The following is a 23350-nucleotide window of genomic DNA, read 5'->3' as shown; positions in this document are numbered from 1 at the left end:
GAAACTGTAACTACAATGTGGCCCGCGACAAAAATGAGTTTGATACCCCTGCAATTGATAAAGGATGATTGAGCTTAAAGTGTTTTCATGTATCCAAGTATAATCGACTCTACGAGAATGAACCACATGAGGGGCAGGTGATGGAATTTTTGCGACATTTGAATAGAACGTGCTGAGTAAAGTTGTTTTGTTTTGTTTTTTCTTTTCTTTTCTGGCACCCGCAGCTGGAATATGACCCAGACGATTTGCAAAAGGAGTTAGTTGAGTGCAGCTGTGTGCGATGAGGTGTCTGATGGCCTCGATGCGAGGTGATTGCATCTCTTTAAGTCACTGCACTCAAACGTGAATTTTTAATGCGCTATTTGCAGTTGCGGCTTTAACGCGCGTGACAAGGTTTAACCCAGATGTGTCCGGACTTGAGCCAGACTGTCAGACAACGCCCTGCAAGAGAGAGATTACCATAAACAATTAGGAAGTAGATCAGCGTTTTCCCATGACTACATGTTCTATGACTCATGAGGAAAAGAAGACGTTTTTTTTGGGAGGCGAGGGGGGGCGGGAGGGTTGGTTACAGTCTGCAGCACTATTTGATTGCATAACACATTTAGATATCTTCTATGATTCATATCATGTGAGTGTGCGCTTTTCCGACAGACTCCCTGACCTTTCTGTGACCTTTTTGGTGTATTGATAAGGAGTCTTTATCCCTGTGGAGAGCAGGCGTATATATTAAAAATGCAACTCGAATCCAATTTAATCAGTCACGACACGGTGCACGTAGTGGCTCGTCAAAGCGTCAAAACGATAATATCCATCCATCCATCCGTTTTCAACACCGCTCATCCTGAACAGGGTCACTGTAGATCTCAGGAGATACTCTGGCTGCACAAGTAAGTAAATTTAGGGCGGGTTCCGCCAAAGTAAGACGATACCGCCAGATGAATGTCAACAATTTTGGCACTCACAGGCCCAGTATCGTTTTCTTGCTGTTTCTAAGAACCCACATAAAAATAAAAATAAATTTTTTAAAAACATATGAAAACATTTACATTCACATTATTTGGAGACGACGGTCATAACGTTCCAGCCGCAGCCAGTGGGGATCATCTGAGAGTCTTGAGGGTTTAAGGCAAAGCACTCGTTCATTTCTTGGTGTTGAGCACCATTGGATCCAGGGTATAGGGAATTTGGCGAGCTGAACGAGGCCCACTTATGTGATTTGGCAGTGCATATGTAGCGTGCCTTTTCTTTTGATGGTTATATAGCTGTTATGGTGAAATTGGCCAATTTTGTGCGGAGCAGCTAGAAAAGGCTCTAGCTCAGCGGCGACCCCAATGAGGAGAAGCGCTTTGGAAAATAGATGAGTTGGATGGATCATACATGCAATTTATGTGCCGATAATAGTGTATGGATACAAATTTAGGCCAAATTCATTCTGCACTGGACTTTTGTCGTGAGTTTGTGCGACTTTTGTGATTTTGATTTTATTTCACAGCTAGCTTGCCTTTTTTATTTTTATTTTTTAAATCAATACATTTTGAGACTGCCGCACTCTCGGCTTCCCTGTATTTGGGTACCCCTTTTTTTTTTTTTGGTCAACTCGACCACACAAATCAGTGCTTGTGACAGACGGCGTGCAGCTGTACCGCAGATAACCATTTCGTACAGTTGTGCCTTTAGATAGCACTTTAATGACCACGCTTGTAACTCAAAACACGTGGATCTCAAATGAACGGGAATGCCATGAATCTGCTCCAATCCCACCCACGAGAAAACTGGAATGTTTGCCGAGTGTTTTTTTTTTTACAAGGAAAATAACATTTTAAAAAATGTAGAGTCAGAACCGAAGTGAATAGAATGTCAAGAGTTATGCATTATGATTTAATGCTACAAGTGGATTCGTTACACTGCTCCTTTTGGAGTTCTCGCCTTGACCACAGTCGGGCAGTACAATACAGTCATACAGACACAAAGAAGAATCACTCCTGTTCTCAGTGCTTCAGTAAGCCGCAATATTAGTTGGCCGCTTTTTTTTTCAGAGGATAAAGAATACATGCCTTGTGCTATTGTGTGTGTAGATGTCTTTCTCTAATGTTTGTGTTCAAATATGAGTTTCTCATCGAGTCATAACACCATGACTATCATGGTTATGCTTAAGGCGATCAATGGCGTTTTTAATAATGTGTTAGCATTAAGTTGGCAAAGAATTCCCAAGGCAAAGCTTTTCACTGTCTATTACAGTAATGTATTATATAGTAATAATATTGCCACCATAATGTTGATTTTAATCCTTACCAGTCCATTAAACGCTGACTGTATTTGACTGTAGCGTGGCTCAACGCTTCCTAATGTATGATGCATATTGCGCATCAGGTGTCGGTGTTTACAACTTCCTTTCTATCCATTTGGGAAACAAATCAATGGATAACCCGGGGGGACAAGTTAGTATTGGAAATGACTTAGGTTGTGGGATTCCAGAAAGCAGAATCCCAGGGTTTCGGGAAGAGGCCAAGGCTACAATCCAAAGCACAAGGTCTTGAACAGAAGAGTTCACTGCTCATCATCATCGCTGTGACAGGTTGACACGTAGCATGCAAAGAATCACAGCGAAAAGCGTGGAGGACGGCACTAAAATTGGACCGATAACTAATTTTGAGGGAATGTATGCTAATATCGCCGAGTCAAATGAAGCGCCTATCACACCGTGAGCTTGGAATCTGACTTGCAGATGTCCTAAGTACAGTGAATCCAGAACACAGGTGTGCCGCTGGATGCACCACGTTCCAAGCAACAAGCCTAACATCCATTTTTTTTTGGCTCTGAAATAGTCATTCCAAATCAGATCAGGGCTAGGGGAGGAGGAGGAGGAGCAGGGAGAAGACTTGTTAATCAGATGTCTGCTGAAAAGACACAATATCACACATATGGTCCTGTAACAAGTTACAGATGCCTTCCTGCTTGCACAAACCTAAACAGATTGTGAGATGAAACAGATGCGTCCTACCTTTCGCCCAGATTGGCCAGGCGGTCCGGCATGGCCTTTGGCACCAGGCTCTCCCTGCGAGAACAAAGTGGGTCACATATTCTCCACCCAGCTGCAAAAACATCAGCCGCTCTTTGCGGAGGATAAAGATTGTATGCCTCACCTTCTGCCCAAATTAAGATGCGAGAAAAGGCTATACCTTAGCAACCTGTGGCCCTTATTATTTATTTATTCATTTGTTTGTTTATTTATGGATACAAGATTCTAAGGGTATAGTCCAAAAGCTGATCGGTGAAATAACTGATCACAAAGGGACCAGTGGTTTTTCAGAATTATTTATTTATTTATTTATTTTACACCCCCAACATATTCTCTAATAAGCATTTACTATGCACTTTTTACCAAAAAAATTGAGAAAATGAAGGTTTTAAAAAAATCCCGTTTAAAAAAACCTGGGTAAATCCAAAATTTTTCCCTCCTCTCCAAATTTTAATCCGAGGTTGCCGACTTTGTTGTAATATCACCATGAGCCACTAGATGGCAGACATGTCTTAGTTGCACTTTCACTGGGTCTTATACAGCCAAATACTTCAATGTGAGTAAGCCTAATCAATTTTGGGGGACGGAATTGGAATGATATATAAGACAAAGTAGTACCACATTAATATTAACATTTTGAATGAGTTGATTTTTGTTTAAAAAAAAAAAAGTACAAAATACGTGATTGCACTTAATGTTGGTTTGCTGCTAAGCGGTTTTGAATGATAATTTTCAAGCAAGTGGGCTCTTTGCAATGGAATAAAAAAAAAAATGACAGCAAGCTGCTCTATGTCATGTATCTTGGACAATCTCTTTGGAAGGCGCTACATACTTTTTGTCCTTCCGGGGCTTGCCCAAGAGACAGACCGGGATCACCATTTTCTCCCTGGAAGAGAAAAATTGAGTCATTTTTCTACAGTGACTGTGCTTTCTCTTCATCGCCAAAGCACTCACTCACTCCCATAGCCCTGAGACATTTTGTTTGCATTCACGCTATCAGCAAGTAATGAGGTCATCCTTCTTTTTGGTATATTTACACGAGCGTGCGGGCCATTTATGCCCTCCAGGAACTCGGTTTACACCAAGGAGGTTTCAAGGAGTGACTGCGGAACATTCTTCTCCCTTTTCGGGCAGCGGGACTACTCGGTGCATTCTGGGTCAGCGTGTGGTGTCTAATCGCACCAAAGGGAGAAAACAGCCTGTACATTTCTACTGCAAGAGATCCATGGGGAAGAACTGACATCACTGGCTTAGATGGGGGGGTCTTGCATATCATTATACTCGTTTTTCAACGAGTACACATGTCGCCTTTAAACTAAGCAGTCACACCAACACCGTATCGCTTCCTTTCCATGTCCGTATCAGACAAAACTTGGCCATGAAACGTCTGTGAGAATTTTGTCCAGCTTGATTGCGGCGAGCGGATCTCCAGCCAAGAGAAACAACATACTGTACAGACATCGTTTTGTTTAATTTTTTTTCCAACTGAATCATAGAAAGATTTCAGCGCAAAACGTCGTGACTTCTTTTCAAACGCCTTGCTGCAATCGGACCCTCCCGGCATTATTTATCTCCATTTTCTTCGCCGTGTCAGATGTAATGGTCAGACAGATCACAGTAGTGAGTGACTGAACATCGTCTTGTCGCAATTTATCATCGTTACATCCAGATCAGATAACATCCGCAAAACAAATCTCGGCGAGCTCACCATCTACTCTCGGGTTGCGGAGTCAGCGGTTTGACCGCGGGTTGAGTTATGGCGTGATGGCATGCGTTGATGACCACGGTGGCATATGCGGTGGAAAACCAGTGCGGTTTAATCGATTTACCTGACATAGAAACACCTCTCATTCCAGGAAAGTATAACATGCACGAGTCCCCCCCCCCCCCCCCCGTGACATCAGCTTGACATATTCCGAGCAAACTGCTTTCTTAACAAATCCAAGCTGCAACGCATGCTGATGTCAAGCAATTGTAAATGAGTCTGGGCCCACTCGAGGCTGCTCGCTTCACCCGAAAAGAAACAAGAGGCTTTTTAAGGGAGCGAAAAGAGTTGCTCAGTGTGGGGGGGATTTGACCTCAATAAGAGTAAGCGGACTCAACGAGTACCGTCAAGACTACATGTGAACTTACGATGACCAAAACAGTCGCTTCATTCTATTGTCAGGCGCCTTTTTTGTTCGCATATGCAAAAATCATGACGTGGATGTTGAAAGGTTTTGCTTGGCACAATTTTTCATTGAATTCAACACGGATTTCATCATGTGGGGTGAAGAAAAATTTGGTCGTGATGGATCGGCTTCATAGATTTTCTGCTAATTACGTAATTTTGGTGGTGATGAACTGGAAATGTTTCGGTGCTTGATAATTAGGGATAATTAGTTATGCATAAGACTGACTGGTAGTGATTGGAATGAGGTTCCTCAGGGTTTAAGGTAGATTCCTCTGCAATTTGGGCGGGAGTGTGTTCTGATGTTGGACTGGATTGTCACCAGTCTGCTTTCATGTGATGATCGCGTGATTAATACTTAAGACATGTTTCCGAATTTTCTTAATTGTTGTGCATGTACAAATCACCTTCCACTTGACAACTCCAGCTTTTGGGGGGGGGGGGGGGGGGGGGGGGGGGGATATGACATTTTCGAGATAAAAACAAATTACTGTGGAGAAGTGTCTGCTAACCAACATTCCACTGAAAAATGAAAATTTAATCAACAAATGATTTTCCAGAACATTGCTCAAGGAAGCAATGGGCTTCTTCCGAACGTCGGGCTTCCTACGCAAGTATTATTACCTGATGCTGCTCCCACCGTCAAACACAATATTAATACTGATTTTGCTGTTCAGAGTTACGCTGAAACTATACCAGCTGACTGAACAGCTCAATTCACTCAATTGCAGGGCAATGGACAGAAAATTGCGCGAAAATCACCCATATGAACCACAATACTACAAATGTACTTTTGGTTCTGTGGCTGTAGTTATAAAGAATATGTAAGACAAACTGTTAGCATATCAATACCATACCTTCAATCCAGGAGGTCCAGGTCGACCGGGGCTTCCATGTGGGCCAACAGGACCCTGAAACCAAAAAAGTGATTAGAAAAGTCTCTGACTATACATATATATATATATATATATATATATATATATTTTTTTTTTTTTTTTTTTTTGGGGGGGGGGGAGCGCGGGGGCGTATATTATGTAAAATATTTTTGGTTGACATAGTGCGTGTGTTGTGTTCACGGTGCATGTATGGGAATGTTGAGCCGGCGAATCGGCGTTATGTTCAACTTTGAATCAATCAGTGACTGAACACCATCTTAGGTAGCGCATGAAAGCCTTTGTCATGACATTCGCTGCTAGCACGTCGGGAGTTGGCAATCTTTGACGTTGGAACGGCGAGACGCTTAGCGCTAGCTAACTGGCCAAACCGAATACGGATTTTAGAATTGTATGACAATGTCAGATGTTCAATCGTATATTAACTGTCCCGTTAACAAAGCTTTAATGATCAAGACTGACTTGTTCTATTCTTGTCTTCATTATTTCCAATGGAGAAAATGTTGAGAAGAAATGAGAGGTATCCCAGAATGGCCCTTAAAGCTTGACTATATGACTACTAACACATGTGCATATTTGTATATATTCTTCCCTTTTGCAGCGGGTATCTGAGGTCCGGGTCACGGCCCCTGGGGCCCATTGTTTGTGTCTGCGTGCTCTGCGAGCCCTTATGTGTCTCCCGCGTGTCTCTCCTGCCTGCGCACGTAACGTCAGTTATTTTCCTTTCCCTTGCACTTTTCCCACTGGTAAATGGGGGCCCATGATGTGAAGGCCACTCATCCATCACATCATATCGCCCCCGCCTCCAGTGGCCCCGCGCCACAAACTGTCGGCATGCGATTTAAAACCTGCTCGGTTGTAATTCTTTGAGCAAATCCACGCCAAATGTTTGAACAAAAGCGAGTCGGACCAGGTGGGCAGAAGTGAAAATACGTTTTACCGTTGATGGGATCATAAATTCATGCAAGCTAACAAAGAGGGGCCAGTTGGAAAAATACAGCACCATAATGTGTCCTGGTGTTCAAGAAGTGCTGAGATGACAAAATCGTTCGCATTAAAGTATCGTCAAAGGGCTGAACAGGAAGCCACTGTATCTTCTGCCCGTTCTTTGACTGAGTCGGGCCCGCACCGGAGGTGAAAGAAAAGGATCAGGTTCCACCTGGGTGATCCTTTCCACATCTCTGTGTTTTATCTGACTCCGCTTGACAGCATGTGGGGGAGAAGTCATAGAAGTCAAAAAGAACCTACTGCCTTTACACCCCCCTCGATACCCCCCCCCCCCTCACCCCAAAAAAAAAATCCCGGACCCTTGTTCCCCATTGCAGGCGCTGGACATATGGAGACACTTAACAGAAGCTCATCCGCAGATTTCCTTCTTCTTTTTGTTTCAGTGAATTCCCCACCTTTTTTTTTTTGTATGCTCCAGATTAAAACGTATGGGAGTCATTGTTGGCCGATAAGGAGCAGAAGAATTGCCGTTTGTGCAGCAACCTCCTTCTGATGACATAATGCCAAGCTTGCAATGGAGCTGTGAAACACGCATGCCTACAGGTAACCAAACACACACTCACACACACATACACACACCTGACACCTTTAGACGGAGGGTACCTGCAAGTCGAACCCGTTAGGGCGTTTACTACGTGTGCCGGTGACTTTTTCCAGGAGGGACTACCGTTTTTATGGGCCATGAGCGCACACCAGACCCGCGAACACCTTGACTGTGCTTTTAGACTTCGATGATTAAGAATCGATGTAAAACGTCGAATCTGTTATTTCCACAGACATGCGGGATTAATTCGGTGCTAACCTCTTCATATTGAAGGACTTCCTTCTGGCACCGAAAGGCAAATCATTGACAGTTTGTGAAATATTTTCCCGTCATCAATCACAACCTTTCCGGAGACCATTTCAGGCAACGTTCATTTAAGGGCCATTGTGAATGTGATTTCATTCGTTAGCAATGCACCAACAACCACAAAATGTTGGAGGCTAGCTCCTAGCGCAAGCGTAACCGATTGAATTTGTAAATATGTGACATTGAAAAGTGGCATATATTCAGGTTGTTTTATTGGCTCGTTGCAAATCTAGTGCAGGTTTGTCCATACATGTCATTTACAAAAGAGTTTGAAAAGTTTGGAATTGCTGCAGCAGAGTTGGATTGAGTGGGATTTTAATACGATTCGATATGGCATGGCTGTCATTTTTTGTCATGGTGGGCTATGCATTACAACTTGTAAAAGCTCTCTATAGCCCAAACGAGTTGCGTTAATCCAATTCCAGGAAACATCAAACCGATTTGAGGACGGTTTGGGTTCGTGACATCAGAGCCAATTTTCCGATTCAAGTCTGTTTTCTTCACAACCCCGAATGACAACACAAAATGAAAGGCAACTCACAATCCATAGCCAAGAAGTAGATTTGCTTTTCAAAAAGGTCAGTGACCCCTTTGGCTAAACCCCAAACAAAACAAGTGGTACAGAAAATGTTTGGATGATAATTTGCAAATGTGTTTCATGTCCGTGCGGTATATAAGAGTTCCCGTTTTAATATCTCCCATATTTCACCTGAGTGGACTTTTTGTGACGGTATTCATTCCTAATCTCTCCCTTTTCTTTCTAATCACACAAACTATGCTTGGAAATTTGTGCTGGGTCATGCAAAGGGCGCGTTAGTCATACTCGGAGTGTCAGTGGTCTACATTTGGATCCATTTGGATGCTGACTGATGAATGAACCTCCAAGTGTGCGAGCGCAAAGACTCGATCTCCAGACGAGGTCTTTAAACACTTTAATATGATTTGATGGGGGACAAAGGCTTCTTTCTTTGCTGTTTAAAGGGATTGGCCTGCAACAGGCCAGCTCCACTGAGGTCCCACCACAGGACACACACGCACGCACACACACAGCCCCACCCAATACCACAAGTAGGACTCAAAAGTCATGCAGCAGCTCTGCAAAAGACCATCACACACTTTTTTTTCCTGCTAAAATGATGTCAGATTTTGTTACTTGTTTGCCCGTCAGTTTTGTTGTTTTAAGGGTTTTTTTACTAGGTTTCACAGCCTGCCTACTAAAAAAAAAAAAAGCAGACAGACAGCTGCTGCCATTTTGGATATTCTGGATGCCATGTGTGGTACAACATAGCGAGTGAAACCACAACAATACATTAATTGTATTCATGCTCCTTTCAAAAGGGCACGCCGAAACACAATGTTCTTCCTTGACCATCTTGACCTCGACATAGGACATCCCTCAGCATGCCCAGACATCACAGGGACTGCACATGGAAGTCATATACACACCGCAAGCGAATCAGTTCTTCCTTCGCCCACATGCCAACCATGCACAAAAGTTAGTCGCTTATGCCTGCCCAAACATCACACGGGAGTGCGTGCGGGCCGATGGAGGCCACACACACGACCAAGGAAATGTTCAGAGCACCTGCGATGCCCGATGGAAGTGTTCCCTTTCACTCACCCGTGGGCCCCGCTTCCCTGGCTTTCCTGGCAATCCTGGAAGTCCTTGAAATCCCTGGAAAGAACGGTGTCAGATCACAAGTTACTTTTCATCTCGATGAGTGTGTAAATGTACACGCAAAGTGATGTTACAACAGGTGCATTCATGTCGGACTTTTAATGAGTGTTATTCACGGTTATTTGAATGCTATTAAGTACCAGATGCTAAAACTGTGGGAGAGTGAAATACAGCACTGGCAGGCCAGAAAATGTCTTATTAAGGGTGTCACTTGTGACATATCGAACAGGCAAGGCAACACGCTTTAATGAAAGCCATTGGCCGGCTTTAAAACAATTTCATACATGGATTAGCGAGGCTCGGAAAGGTCAAAACTAATGAGGGATCTGAGGAACATGAGCTCGCTTGAGAAGTTAGCAGCGTTGCTTCGTTTTCCCACGGCCGAAGCAATAACAAGAGCAGGCTTGCTCTCGGGAGAATATAGTCAAGTCGTACAAAATCAAATACTACCAGAAACATTTGTCATATTGTTCAAAAGAAGGATTTTATGGGAACCGTAAGCACCCGCTATGAAATGAGTGTATTTACGAACAGCTTAGGGCTTAACTTTTGCATCCAATCAAAACCTTTTCACTCGAATTGGGAACAAAAAAAAAAAATTGAAAAGTGCTTCAGTAGGCATGACTAATCAAAGGTGGTGATGTCACTTTTCAAAAGAAACACTATCCGTCGCAAGTGGTTGACCATTTTGGATGGATTCGTATCCCAACTGACTTTGGGCGAGAAGCGGCGTGACCTCGGGGGAAGAGCGTATTAACTGGAAAAGCTCGAGCCGTCATTCGAGCCCAGAACCTCAGAACCGTGAGGCAGACATGCTAACCACAGGGTGCCACTGTTGTAATTATGGTTAGAAAAATCAAAGCCGGTTCTCATCAACCCGTTTCTTAGTTTTAGTCACACGCTGTGAGACATCTTCACTGGATGGGTGGATTTGAACCCCCCTTGGGATTAATCAAGGATGATCCTATCTTGGCCTGACAGTAATTATAGACTATCGAATATTATAAAACAAAAATGAATCACAGCGTAGAAGTGCTACTTCAGCTGGACTGCTGGAAAAAAAAGAGTTGTGGAAATGTTGGAATTCAGTCTTGACATAACATGTTTCAATTATTTTCTTTTTGTTCAATTTACAACATGTGAAACAGACACCCTGTCAAGGGCTTTTTCAAATGTACGGTTGCCATGGAAGTCTGCGTCAACTATATAAAAGCAGATGTCAGCGAGTTACACAGTCATGCGAAGCATCGGGAAGATGACCTTCACCACCCAAGTGATTGGCAGGAATTTCTGCTCTCACAAAATTAGTCTGAGTGGCTCGTAGAGCTGCGGTTCCCTTCACCACCACAGCAGGAAAAACTTATTTTGTGTGCGTGTGTGTGTGTGCGCGTGTGTGTGTCATACGTGCTAATGCACGGAAGGTTTCTTTCTTCAACAATGGAAAAAGCATGTAAGCGTTTTATGTTTCGCGGACAGACAGCGAACAAGACTGCAACAACCTTATTAATGTCAAGTGGAGGAAACATGCTGATGCAGCTAAATGCTAACTCTGCAAAGCTAGGCATAGAGCAAGGTCACTATCAAAGAGGCTGAGATTTAATCTTTAATCTAAACTTCATATGCTATGTAGCGTTGTTTCATATCAAACCTCTGACTAAATAATGTCAAAGTAGTGTGTAGTCCAAAAAAATGTGAGCAGCGGAAGCTAAATCTGTGTTTAAAGTCTATGCTAAAGCTAGCTATAAAATTTTTTTAAAAAAGTAATCTAGGGCTGGGAACTAAAACCACATTTGCTACTTTTTGTTCTCAGAATTACACGAAGCTAGATAAACACCAGTTTTAGTTAATAATGCTGTAATCATTTAATACTACCGGTAGGCTATGCGAGGCAACAACTAGTTTTCTGAATGTACTGCTAATTCATTTCAACCCACCCTCCAGTTACCTTATAGATTATATTTTTTTACGGGCATTTTTAAAAAAAATCAAATTTACCTTGTCAGTATACCCCCTCCCCCCACCCTACCTCCCCACTGTTAGACAGCCGATAGAGAAGTGCAGATGGCTTAGAATCTTTCAATCACAGGGCACAGATAGGCAAACAAAGATTCACACAATGGGCAACTTGGAGTTTTCAGGAACCCTAACATGCATGGTTTTTTTTTGGAACAGGGGACGAAGTTGGATTACCCAGAGAAAACTCAAGCATGGGAAGAAACATAAAAACTCCACGCAGGAAGGCCGGGGCCAAGACTGAAACCTCAACCCTCAGAACTGTGAGACAGATGTGCTAACCACTCGTCACTGTGCTGCCCTACATATGCCATTTTATTGCTAATCATGCAAGCACTTGACACTTTGGTGTCAAATTGCATTTTATTCCACGCTTACTCTACTAGACACATGTATTTGGTGTTCTAGCTCTTGAGTGTATACGTATGTGTTCTCACAAATGTTTGGTTCTTGCTTTGAAAAACCAAAATGTTCGAGAAGACAAGCATTGTTTGACATAGCTGACCTTCAAAGAGTACATGTGGCTTTAATTCAATTGGTTGGTCCAAGAGGGCGTGGTATACGCAATGGGTTTTTTTTCAATCCTCAATTTTTTTCTTTTAATCTGTGACAGATCCAACACATAAAGATTTAAAAGCATTTGAAAATGTGGGTGTATTGGGTATGGCGTGCTCCAATTAACTCAACGCAGAGCACAGCAAGCAATAAGATTCTGCAGTTGTTGAACCCAATATTGGGACAGATCCGCTCTTGACACACCTCAGACCAAAAATAGAATCTTATGGCAATCTCATAAGACATAAAGCAGATGTTTGGTGCCCTTGGTTGGGAAAGGGCAAAATTAGCACAAAAACAGTTGATAGGCGTACTCGGCCTCGGGTGCAGTGCATCTTTTGGGAGGAAAATGTCAGGTATGTTTCAGTGTAACCGGTTAATTGTGCCTTTGTTCAAATAGTGGGCTGTCATCGGGCTGTCAGTCAGAAGAATCTAACACCCCAGCGCCAGCCATCAAGGTAACAGACAAGCCAAGGATGTTTATAAGACGGCTAAAATGGAGATTAGCTCTTTTTGACAAGTTTAAATGTAACTTCGGAACAATAAACTGAAGTCAGGGGAAACAGAAATTCTAATTTGGACATATCAACACAGAGCGCTCCAGGTTTACACAACCTCAAACCCTGGAGACACGTTTGATATCGACGTCAGCAGGATTAAAGCCACGAACTTGCATATAAATGAGAACCAAAATCGTATTAGGGATTAGCCCACATGGAGAGGGCAGCCAAGAGTTATGAAATGGTATAATTAATCATAATCATTTGTAAAATAAACACTATGCTGAAAGAACTGTACCAGGGACTCTCCCACACAGGTTTGAAAGAACTGACTTCTCGTCCGCACACTCACCGGAGGCCCCGGTTCTCCCTTAAGTCCGGGTGGTCCTGCCAATAGTGAGACAAGGGTCGGTTCAAGGTCGAATGCTTGGAAGTCATCGATGGCTGCAGGAGTGACAGGAATAACCGGCATGGTTTTGACATCCCGCGCTCTGGTTGCTTCGGGATCGGGGGTTTTTGACGCAACGGTGGACACTTGCTGGAAAAAAAAGGATCTTGAGGAGGATGCCTGTGTGGACTTGCTCGTGGTCTCCGGCAGTCTTGGTACATCCGTGAATCCTTGGCCAACAAGGGAGTGGACCTCTCTTTCCTTTGTGTCAGCGTCTGTTTGCGAAGGTAATTCCCGTGTCGGTGGTGTCGGACTGCTCCAGAGAGATGAGGTCACAGTTTCGGTGGGTCTTTCCAACCCCGGACGGTCCACTTGACTGACAGCAAGAGCAGGTTCAGGAGTCCGATACATCGACGTGTCATTCCCAATACGCAAATGATCACTCGGAACAAAAACGAATCCCTCTGCTGGGAAGGCGGTAGCTTTGGGAGTATTTCGGGATGCCAGTGCTGTGGTATGAGTTACGTTTGGATCGATTAGAGGTAGCAGGGGTGCGAAGACGGGCCGATACGTGTCGGCTTGTCTGCAGTGTTTCTTCACGTAATCACAATAGTGATGAGCCGCCTCCGCTGAGGGGTAGATGTCCAACTGGCAGATGGCGCCTTCAAACGGCACTGCGTCGTGGTTCGTTTTCCCCAGTAGGAACGAGCCCTCCCGATCGAGCCTTTCCACTTTTTTGCCTTTCAAATCTGCGTGAAGGCTGCTGTTCCCGCAAGATGTGTGCAAGGACACCCGGTGACCTCGGACTTCCAAGGCCAGACTGTGCCACCGGCCATCATGGACATCATAGTCGAATCCGACAGAGTTCCTGTGGCTGGCGTAAACAAGGACCCTGCCCGGTATGAACTGCACACCGAGCTGCACTCGCCCTCTCTTCGACACAACGGAGAAAAGAAAGGCACTGTTGATGCGGTGAAGAGACAGACTGAGAATCAGGGAGAGGTTGGAGGCGCTGTAGGAAGCTGGGATAACAGTGCGCAGAGGCACCTGGACGCGCGCCCTCGGGGTGAGAATCACGCCGGACTTGAAGGGGATGACTCCATCCGGGATGAGTCGAGCGCTCCAGGACGACGAACCGCCTGCCCTTTGCCCAGAGAGACCCAGCTGCTGCAGAATATCGACATCTTCAAAACAGACAGAGAGGAGAAGTCAGCGACGTCAGACCGCAAACTGGCAAGGGGAGAACTTTGTCTTTTTTCTGTTGCATGCACCAAATACAAGTTTAGGAGTCTGCAACTCCAGAACACCTTTTGTATCTCGTTCAAGGCGGAGAACTTTAGAAACCCCAATGGGCATCTTCCGAGTGGGCATCTTCAGTCACTCCGTTCCACCAACACAAAGGGAATTCCGTCAGAGACCGAGAGCCTCCGATATATTGTACGACCTCATTGGCATTCGACTTCAAGCTTCCACTGTGCAGTCGTTTGCGCAGCGACATTCTTTCCTCGACAAATAGCTTGCTTTTCAGTCTCACAAATGTCAAAAGCCAGCCAATGGAACAAGGTCATGAAACAAGTGGATGCGCTGAGATTTCCTGCGCAGGCCTACAAATCACATCCACTTGCCGTTTTTAGATCAGTGACCAAAACAAAAATGCAGGGTGAACTGGTCCTGGGAGGGAACAGCGGTGATATTTTAGGAGATTTGTGAGTGTTGAAATAAATAAAGATGAAGATTCTCTCGGAAGCCTGGTGGTCCAGTGTCGTCGAACTCACAGTGCAGAGGTTGTGGGTTCGATCCCGGCTCCGACCTTCCTGTGTGGAGTTTGCATGTTCTCCCCGGACCTGCGTGGGTTTTCTCCGGGTACTCCGGTTTCCTCCCACGTTCCAAAAACATGCATCGCAGGCTGATTGAACACTTTAAATTGTCCATTGGTCTGAGTGTGAGCGCGGATGGAAGTTCGACTGTGTGCCCTGCGATTGACTGGCAACCGGTTCAGGTTGTCCCCCCGCCTACTGCCCGAAGACAGCTGGGATAGGCTCCAGCATGCTCCGCGACCCTTGTGAGAATGAAGCGGTTCAGAAAATTGATGGATGGATTCATCCATCGTTCAGAAAATGGATGGATTCTCCTGAGTTTTGAATCCCGACATTTCAATGTTCACTTGTAAAATGAAGGAAGAATTTCAAGGCTTATTAGTATGAATAATGGTATCAACCTCAAACGATGTCTCAACTTCCAGGTGAAAACTGATGAAAAGTGAAAATCTGATTTTAATTTCATGAGCTGAGGCATTCATCTGTACTGTATTCAAAACATTAAAAAAAAAAAAAATTGGCCGGTCTCCACCGTGGAACCGTAGCCTCGGTGGCGCTGTCAAACAAAGGCGCTGTGTTTAGCTTCAAGAGGTTGGAAAATCATCCAGAGCCAATCAGCTCATCTTGGATACTGTGCGCTAATCCACTCAGTACGTGCGCTGGCGAAACTGCCAGCTTATATAAAGATTGAAAAATATGCACGGGTTTTCTCTCCATAAAACACAAAGGAAAAGCTGCTTTACCAAATCAATTTAGGGCTGTGCTGAGGAGAAAGAAATGTTGGCCCAGACGGCAGGTGGGTCAAAGATCCATTTTACTACGTCCTTGCTGCCCTCATCCGGGATGCCCTCAAGAGTTGAACAGATTCTTTCGCTTTTATCTGGAGCCCGAATTTGTCGCCAGAGTAGTCAGAAAATTGCCACTGACCGCATAAATCACTTGACCTGTCAATTTCCTCACACAGCTTATTCCTGTTCAAGGAAACGAGGGAACCGGGGTCTGTCGCAGATGACTTCAGGCGAAAGGCGGATGACACCCTGGACCGGTTGCCAGAAAAGGAATAAGCATTCCTTTATTTTCATTCGCCGCATCACTTGTGTGGGAACTGAACCAGGCTGCCCGCGCCAAAGTCAGGCAAATGTACGTCGAGGTTATTAAAACTCATTCACTCCCAAAGACGTTTTTAAACGTCTTTTCAGACTTGGTCTAGAATTGGCTGGTACTGAATGAGTGAATGCCCTCATGCAGACACAGCTTCTGGTGTTTTACCGCCATGTCTGTCTTGTTGTTTCCAAATAGGAGCAAAATAAAAGCACACTTGCATTTGTTCTGGAGATAATACTCACTTTGAGCCAGTGTGAGAGAGCAGCTACAACACAGAATAGTCCAAAGAATGAGGACTCTCCTAAGACAAAACAAAAAAAAAAGACATTTTAATACAAATGAAATATTGTCACCTGCTACACATGGGCCACAAACTCTTGGATGGTTGTTTGTCAATATGTGCCCCGCGATCGGCTGGCAAGCGGTTCAGGGTGCACCCCGCCTGCAGACAGCTGGGATAGGCTTTAGCACGCCCGCCACCCTCGTGAAGATAAGCGGATTCGTTAATGGACGGATAGTTCCATCATCTTTTATTATGAAAGGAGTAAACAGTAGTATGCCGTTTCGCTGAGTTATTTCCCATGCTAGGTGATAACTGCAGCGTTGGCCTCACCCAGATTTTTCTTTCTTTCTTTCTTTTGAAAGCTTCTTTTACACTCCCGCAGGTGATAATGTGGGTTGCGGGTGGCTCGCAAACAGCGCTTGTAATTCACGAAGTTTATTACATTTGTGGTTTTTCCCAGAGAGCTGCTGCAAACCAGCGGTCAAACCACTCCGCTGACATTAAATCCTTCCTCAGGACTCCTCTCTCTCTCTCTCTCTCTCTCTCTCTCTCTCTCTCTCTCTCTCTCTCTCTCTCTCTCTCTCTCTCTCTCTCTCTCTCTCTCTCCTCTCTCCTGGATATTAAAACAAAAAGAAAAGTGGGTGTGCGCTGCACTCACACTGTATGTACAGTAGTGTAGAATAGCGATGAGTGGATATGATGCAACACCCCCCCCCCCTTCCCCTTTGAGGCAAGGGGGGTGCAGCCAATAAACAGAAGATGATGCACAACGTGGGAGGAGAGATCAGGACGGCTTGTCTCCTCCTCCCATACATCTCTTTTAACACAAAATCCCAGTTGGGCTGCCAAAACGGGACGTTGAAAACTGCGCCGCACCTTCCAATGAAACTTTTTTTTCACCCTCCACATTTGACGTTTATGTGCGGTTCCACGAACTTAATTCATGACATGGAAAGTTAATACGAGGTGATGATGTATTCGTGAGGTTTATGTGGATTTCATGCAAGCAGAAATAAGATGCCAAAGTGTGGCGACTCACCCCCCGGCTCCTTTGAGATCGGAGTGCGGGGCATTGTCCGGCTCCATCGCGGTTACTTCATTCTTTCTTGGGGGGCTTCACTCCTGTCCGGATGAGGCAGAGGAGCGCTTTCCATCCCCGTTTGCAATTGCTTTTCTTTTCTGTCTTTCCTTCTGTTGTTGTTGTTTTTTTTTATCCACGAAACTAATTCACGCTTTTACGATAAATGCAGACAATCATTATCTCCCACCTGCGCACGTCTCCCCAAATCGTCTCCGTGCACCTTTTTGGGATCCCATTCACCATTCACGCCGGCATTGCACGCGCCTGTGTGTGTTGAGAGCGTGCAGACTTCCCGAAAATGAAAGTTTCCTGTGTGAGTTAGGGGGAGAAGAGGAGTTGGGGAGTGTGGTGGTGGGGGGGGGGGGGGTGGATGCCTCCCTCTGTCGCGCTGTGGAGTTGCAGCAGGGACTTGAAGGTGTGTCCTCCCTCGTGCAAGCTGCGTGCAGCCCCCTCCGACTGCTGCTGGGGGGGAAACTTGCCGAGCTCCTCTTGCATGTGTGAGTGGAGATTTACAGTCGGCGTCCTCACGGCTTCTCAACAAGGATTTAAAAGATCGTGGCACTTCATCCAACCCCCGAAAAGACCACCATCTCTGGTTACACATCTTCATCAAGTTGAAGTGAAGCTCAAGATTAGCTTTTAAATGAAATATGTCCTTTAGTAATGACCTCGGGTCATTCCAGAATTGGAGGACATTTTTAAGTCAGTCCGTGGAGAAAATACAGATGCATGAACTGGTTGATTTCAGGTGGCCTGGGAGAAAATGAATTGCGGATGTTATAAAAGGGATGTTTAACCCTTTCGTGCACCCTGTAACCTGATAGCATGTTGGCTGTCCACTGTAGTAACCGCTGCCCCTGAAAAGGAGTTAGCGGCAAGGATGGCAAATGTATTTATATAGTGCATTTCATAAAATTCAAACATTAAGACGTTTAAAATCAATACAGAGGAATCAAATGTACCGGTAGTTTACTAAAGTACAGTGCAAGGGCAAATGGATTATAGAAATGCTCTAAAAGAACTTCATCTTAGGTATGGATGGAAAAAGAATGGTGTTTAAACGTACAAAATATCGCTTGAACAACCCACTAAAATGGTGATGCCCAACTTCCATCCGTTGATTATCTGATCCGCTGATCCTCATGAAGGTCGCAGGCGTGCTGGAGCCTATCGCAGCTGCCTTTGGTCAGTAGGCGGAGGACACCCTGGACCGGTTGCCAGCCAATCGCAGGGCACACATAGACAACCATTCGCGCTCACACTTGCACTTAGGGACAATTTAGAGCAGTGGTCCCCAAACTTTTTCCTGTGAGGGCCACATAACTTTTCGCTTCTCTGATGGGGGGGCCGGGGTCAGTTTGTAACAGCAAAAGTGTGACTGCAAGAGTACCTGGACGTAAAAATGTATTTTTTCCCAGAAACCCACACAAAATCAAATAACTTTTTTTGATACACTCGCGGTATTAAAGACGTCTTTCTTCTCGGGACACACCACCTCCGCGACAGCATTCATGCATTTCTTGACAAACTCTCCTTACCGCTGCTTGCTATCAGTTGAGCAAACCGAAAGCTAGCCCGAACAGATGGCTGGTTCAGCTGAGCTTGGCGTACAAATGTATTTTGCTGAGCTAACGTTCCTCTTTTTAGCGTTGACAGTTTGTCTGCTCTCATTTGCCCATGCAAAAAATCGTACTTGTTGTTGCGACGGGATTCATAGTGTCTCCGCAGATTGTATTCTTTGAATACCGCCACCGACAGATGAGACAGACAATCTTTTCTTTGCAATCGTTTCTCCATTTTGGGTTAAATTCCCTGTATTCTGAATCATTTTTTTTCTCTTACCTCACCTTTTCGCCATGATTATGTTCTCTTTGAGAGGGACGGGTTTAGGATTTTTTTTTCTGGGGTTGCCAGATAACGGCACAGATGGAACAAATGTCACGTTATACTGTATGTGTTTATGAAATTGTTACTAGCTAATAGTTAATCATGAAAATAGTCCATAACTAAGGAATATTTTATTGCAAAAGCCAAATTTTATGATAAAATACAAATATACATAGATGAAAAATAAATCAAAAGACTCTCTGGTATTGTTCAGGGGGGCCGGACCAAATGTGGAGGCGGGCCGGATCTGGCCCGCGGGCCGTAGTTTGGTGACCCCTGATTTAGAGCCTTCATTGAACCTACCATTCATGTTTTTGGAATGTGGGAGGAAACCGGAGTACCCGAAAAAAAAACGCGCAACCAGTTTAAAAGACGAAGACAAGAAGCAAAAAAGAATATGTACATTAGATCACCCACGTTCGAAGCAAACTACTTTTCCCACTTGCATGATGGTTCAGACACATGAAGATGTCAAAAGTCAGTCTCCTTGGTATACGCTGCAATTGTCCGCAAAGTGAGCCAAAGAGCCAAATGCACATATTACAGCCTACCGGTACATTGCATTTGGCATATGTTGTCTTTGCTTTTCTTTTTCGAACGATGTTCGTGGTTAAGAGCAATTCGTACAAGTTAAGACTGAGTTGACCGCAGCTGTATTTCCTGTACAAACCCCCTTTCCACATTCTACATCCTGCACCACAAAACCACAATTTCCCCCAAATGTCCAGCTGAAATGATATTTCAAAAACAAATCCTTGAAAAGGAATTACATTGTTGAATTTATACATTATTGAAAGCCACTCGTGTAATTTTAATAGTACATAATATTAGAATTCCATCTTCCTACTGCTCATGTGCAGGCTTAATTCAGGAAGAGAGTCGCAATTATGTGACAATAGGGGTGTTCACACGGCACACATTTGCTCCGGCGCTGCACCGATGTATTTTGTTGCGATATATTTTGCATCGCAGCAAATTGTGTGGAGCGTTCACACGTACAAAGCCGCTGAGCGTGTCTGCAGCGGCACAGCGTCGGTGCAGCCCCACTTGCGTTCACACGGCAGTTTCTGCAGCGGGGCAAAACGACAGAAAACAAATGAGCTGTCGTGTTGGTTGTTTTTAAAACGTATACACAACTCAAGCGACTACTGGACAGGCACGTCCTTCTCCTTCTCGGTCTCCGTGCCTTCTGCTCGAGAGTGACCGCCCCCGAAAACGTAAATCAACGATGACTTCAATGACACTCAGAAAAGCAAACACGTAATGCGCCAAACAGAAAATCAAGAGAGGAAATCACAAAATAAATTATATGGGGGGCGGGGGGTTGTGAACACACAACAAAGGAACAAACTACACTAACAACTCCGAGACAGTCCAGTCTCCTACAAAAGGAAAGATGTTACCAGCCAAGTCTTGTGTCGTTATTAAACAAACACATGACGGAAGTCCGACAGAGCGTGAAAGCAACGCATTTTCGCCGTACGTAAACTCTTCACAAGTATTTGCTCTGGGGCAAATTTAACCCAGTTGCGTTCACACGTGCAAATTTACATCGGTGCTGCTTCGCAAACGAGCATTTGCTCCGGAGCAAATTTTTAAACCACCTCCCTGAGGTGGATCAAATTTGGTCCGGTGTAAGCTCTTTTCCGGGGCTACGCCGGAGCTAATTTGCACGTGTGAACGCTCTACTGGGGCAGCCCCGGTGTAGCACTGGACCAAATCTTGCCGTGTGAACACCCCTAATGACAAAAACAGGCAACACCTTGAGTATAATTAGTTAATTTGATCAACTTTATTTTATTTATTTATGTAAAATATTTTCATTTTTGTTGTTCTGGTTCGAATAATCTTAGTTGTAAATGTCTGATGTCTTTCATGCTGTAAAAGTCAGTGCTCTCTGTTGGGTGGAAGTGCAAATTAATTAGGGTTTCTATAAGTGAGATTTTATCTCAATTTTTTTATTGCAAGCCACTTCGAATGTAATCACCTCGACAATCTTTTTCTTGTGGCTGGCCACACCATTTGTAATCCTGATCTATTGGACAGACTAATGCGTATATAAACACCTCGCTCGAGGTCAAGTCCACTTCTGTCACATTCATCTTGCCCCCCCCCCCACCACCACCACCACCACCCCCTGCGTTTCAAAAATGACATCACGAGGTGTCAACACACAGACTGTCTATTTATGGCAACCTTCTTTTTCCAGAACACTTGGGTCGGTTCTCGCCACGGTGACAGCAGGCCAGCGCCGTGCCGCTCATGTGCTGTGAAATTCCTCCGCTGGAGAAAGTCCTCATTGACCCGCTGTGACGGCGTCCGAGGGGGAAACCCAACAGAGCGCCCATTCAGCTGCCTGCAACTGGATCCCGCCTCTTTACGCAGAGGACCCGCCCACTCCCCTCGCCGTGGGCCCACTGCGACCCAGGAAGGGGGCGGGGGGACGGTGAGGTCAAAGAATCCCTCCCATGTAACTTCAACTTGTGGAGGACCAGAGAGAGATTCTGTCAGTACTGTATCTGCAGGGGAGAAGAGTGATGTTGGTTTTTAGGGCATGTGATTGACAGGGGTACTGGAAAATCGTATTTTCATGTGGTGGGTCCCAAAGTGATTTTTTTTTCTTTGGCCTTCAAATCCTTAGTTTATGGCAGGCCGCACATTTAGTACCTCTGCTTTCACTTATCCGATTTAACCCTTTGAGGGGCAGCAGTTACTCCAGTGGACAGCTTATCATGTTATCAGGTGCAGGGGTGTCAAACTCATTTCACATTGTGGGCCACATACGGACTCGGTCGATGTCAAGTGGGCCGGACCATTAACAACGTACCACACTCTGCTACGAATAACCAAAATATCATGTCTTTCCTTTGTTTTGGTATAAAGAAGCATTGGCGCATTGATACTGTCTGATGTGTTGGGTCTGTCTCAGAGACAGACTGAGACTACTGTTTTCTTCTCTGATCAAAACAATGTTGTATTCTACTCTGATGAAAACAGTGTGCCTCCTAGTGGATAATCCATGAAGTGCATTTTATGAAAAATATTCATTCCGTGTCTTTAATGCATTTTTTTTTCATTTTTAAATTATCCTGCGGGCCTGATCGAACCTCCTTGGGGGCCGGTTCCGGCCCCCGGGCCGTATGTTTGACACACCTGGGTTACAGCGTGCATGAAAGGGTTAATCCACCATATTTAGAAACCAATACTATCCCCAAAAAAACGGCATGTAACAGCACATAACTGTATCATACATCATCTGGAGCACTTGAGAGTCATTTCTCTCCATTCCATTATTTCTATGAACCAGTTTGTCCCCAAAGTTTGCGCTACTTGGTCAGTTTTCTCTTTTTACGTCCCAAATAATCGGAATATTCAATTGCCCTTAATTGTAATACGCAGTCGCAGCTGCTCGGCATACATGGAAAACGTGTTCATTCCTTAAATGTGACTTGACCTTAAATGCTCAACCCCAACAGAGGACTCGGTCTCCTCCCCATTTAACAAGCAGGTTACAAAATGTACTTAGCATCTGTTTCCTGCTGTCACTGGTAGAGGGGGGTTGTTGTGGTCTCATGCGTATCATCACGGCGGTCCTTGACTTGACGTCTCTTTTCATGTCGGCCCACGGGGGCCATCTTCGGTCTAATGCAAGCGAAAAACCATTGACTGGAACCAAAAACCCGAGAGGAAAGAAAAACTAAACAGATATTCAATATGAGCGTGTTTGTTTGATTTTTATTTATTTATTTTTATCTCCCGCACGTCACGCGTGAGCGCCATCCCGCCCGTCCTCCTTGTGGGTAACTATTGACAGGTGGGGAGATGTCCTGTGGCTCTTTGGACCCTAAACGCTTGCCGGATAATTGAAATCAGCCGTTAATATACTGCAGACATATTTATGCATTTCAGAAGTCCGGCTGACCATTTCTATTGCAAGTGCGGAACATTTTCTTGTCGGTTTTTGTAAAGTTCTCTGAGGGTCATACGAAATAGATGATGAAATTCATTGAGCAAATGATGGTGCTATATTAGCAGGCTTTGACACGTCCCACTTTTGAGTTGGTACTGAAAATGAAATATTCAAAATCTTTGCAGTACACA

General features: G+C 44.7%; 1 protein-coding gene and 1 long non-coding RNA gene across 5 annotated transcripts in view; one reads left to right on the top strand and one right to left on the bottom strand.

Moving 5' to 3' along the window:
- The window catches only part of LOC147205370 (uncharacterized), a 46485-nt gene extending 28830 nt beyond the window's left edge, over window positions 1-17655 (bottom strand). For 2 of the 3 annotated variants that reach the window (XR_015100955.1, XM_086111722.1), the window contains exons 1-7: window positions 17321-17655; window positions 16241-16299; window positions 13042-14261; window positions 9565-9618; window positions 6050-6103; window positions 3855-3908; window positions 3005-3058 (exon numbers count right to left, since the gene is read on the bottom strand). Coding sequence is in view for 2 of the 3 variants with exons in the window: in XM_086111722.1 (XP_085967848.1) it covers window positions 3005-3058; window positions 3855-3908; window positions 6050-6103; window positions 9565-9618; window positions 13042-14261; window positions 16241-16299; window positions 17321-17367 (1542 nt within the window). In the remaining variant the exon portion in view is untranslated. Of the gene's footprint in view, window positions 1-3004; window positions 3059-3854; window positions 3909-6049; window positions 6104-9564; window positions 9619-13041; window positions 14262-16240; window positions 16300-17320 lie in introns of those variants that run through there. The other variant, XM_086111723.1, reaches the window with a different exon arrangement.
- The window catches only part of LOC147205369 (uncharacterized), a 38571-nt gene extending 15474 nt beyond the window's left edge, over window positions 1-23097 (top strand). For both annotated transcript variants that reach the window (XR_015100956.1, XR_015100957.1), the window contains exons 5-8: window positions 7512-7636; window positions 11794-11897; window positions 12590-12647; window positions 21459-23097. This is a non-coding gene — a long non-coding RNA (uncharacterized LOC147205369). The remainder of the gene's footprint in view (window positions 1-7511; window positions 7637-11793; window positions 11898-12589; window positions 12648-21458) is intronic.
- Window positions 23098-23350: the final 253 nt, after the last annotated feature.

The sequence above is a fragment of the Hippocampus guttulatus genome, chromosome 5 (assembly GCF_054856545.1).
Source record: "Hippocampus guttulatus isolate MCC_2025c chromosome 5, RoL_Hgut_1.0, whole genome shotgun sequence".
NCBI classification, from domain to species: domain Eukaryota; kingdom Metazoa; phylum Chordata; class Actinopteri; order Syngnathiformes; family Syngnathidae; genus Hippocampus; species Hippocampus guttulatus.
This window is presented reverse-complemented; position numbering and strand designations above follow the sequence as displayed.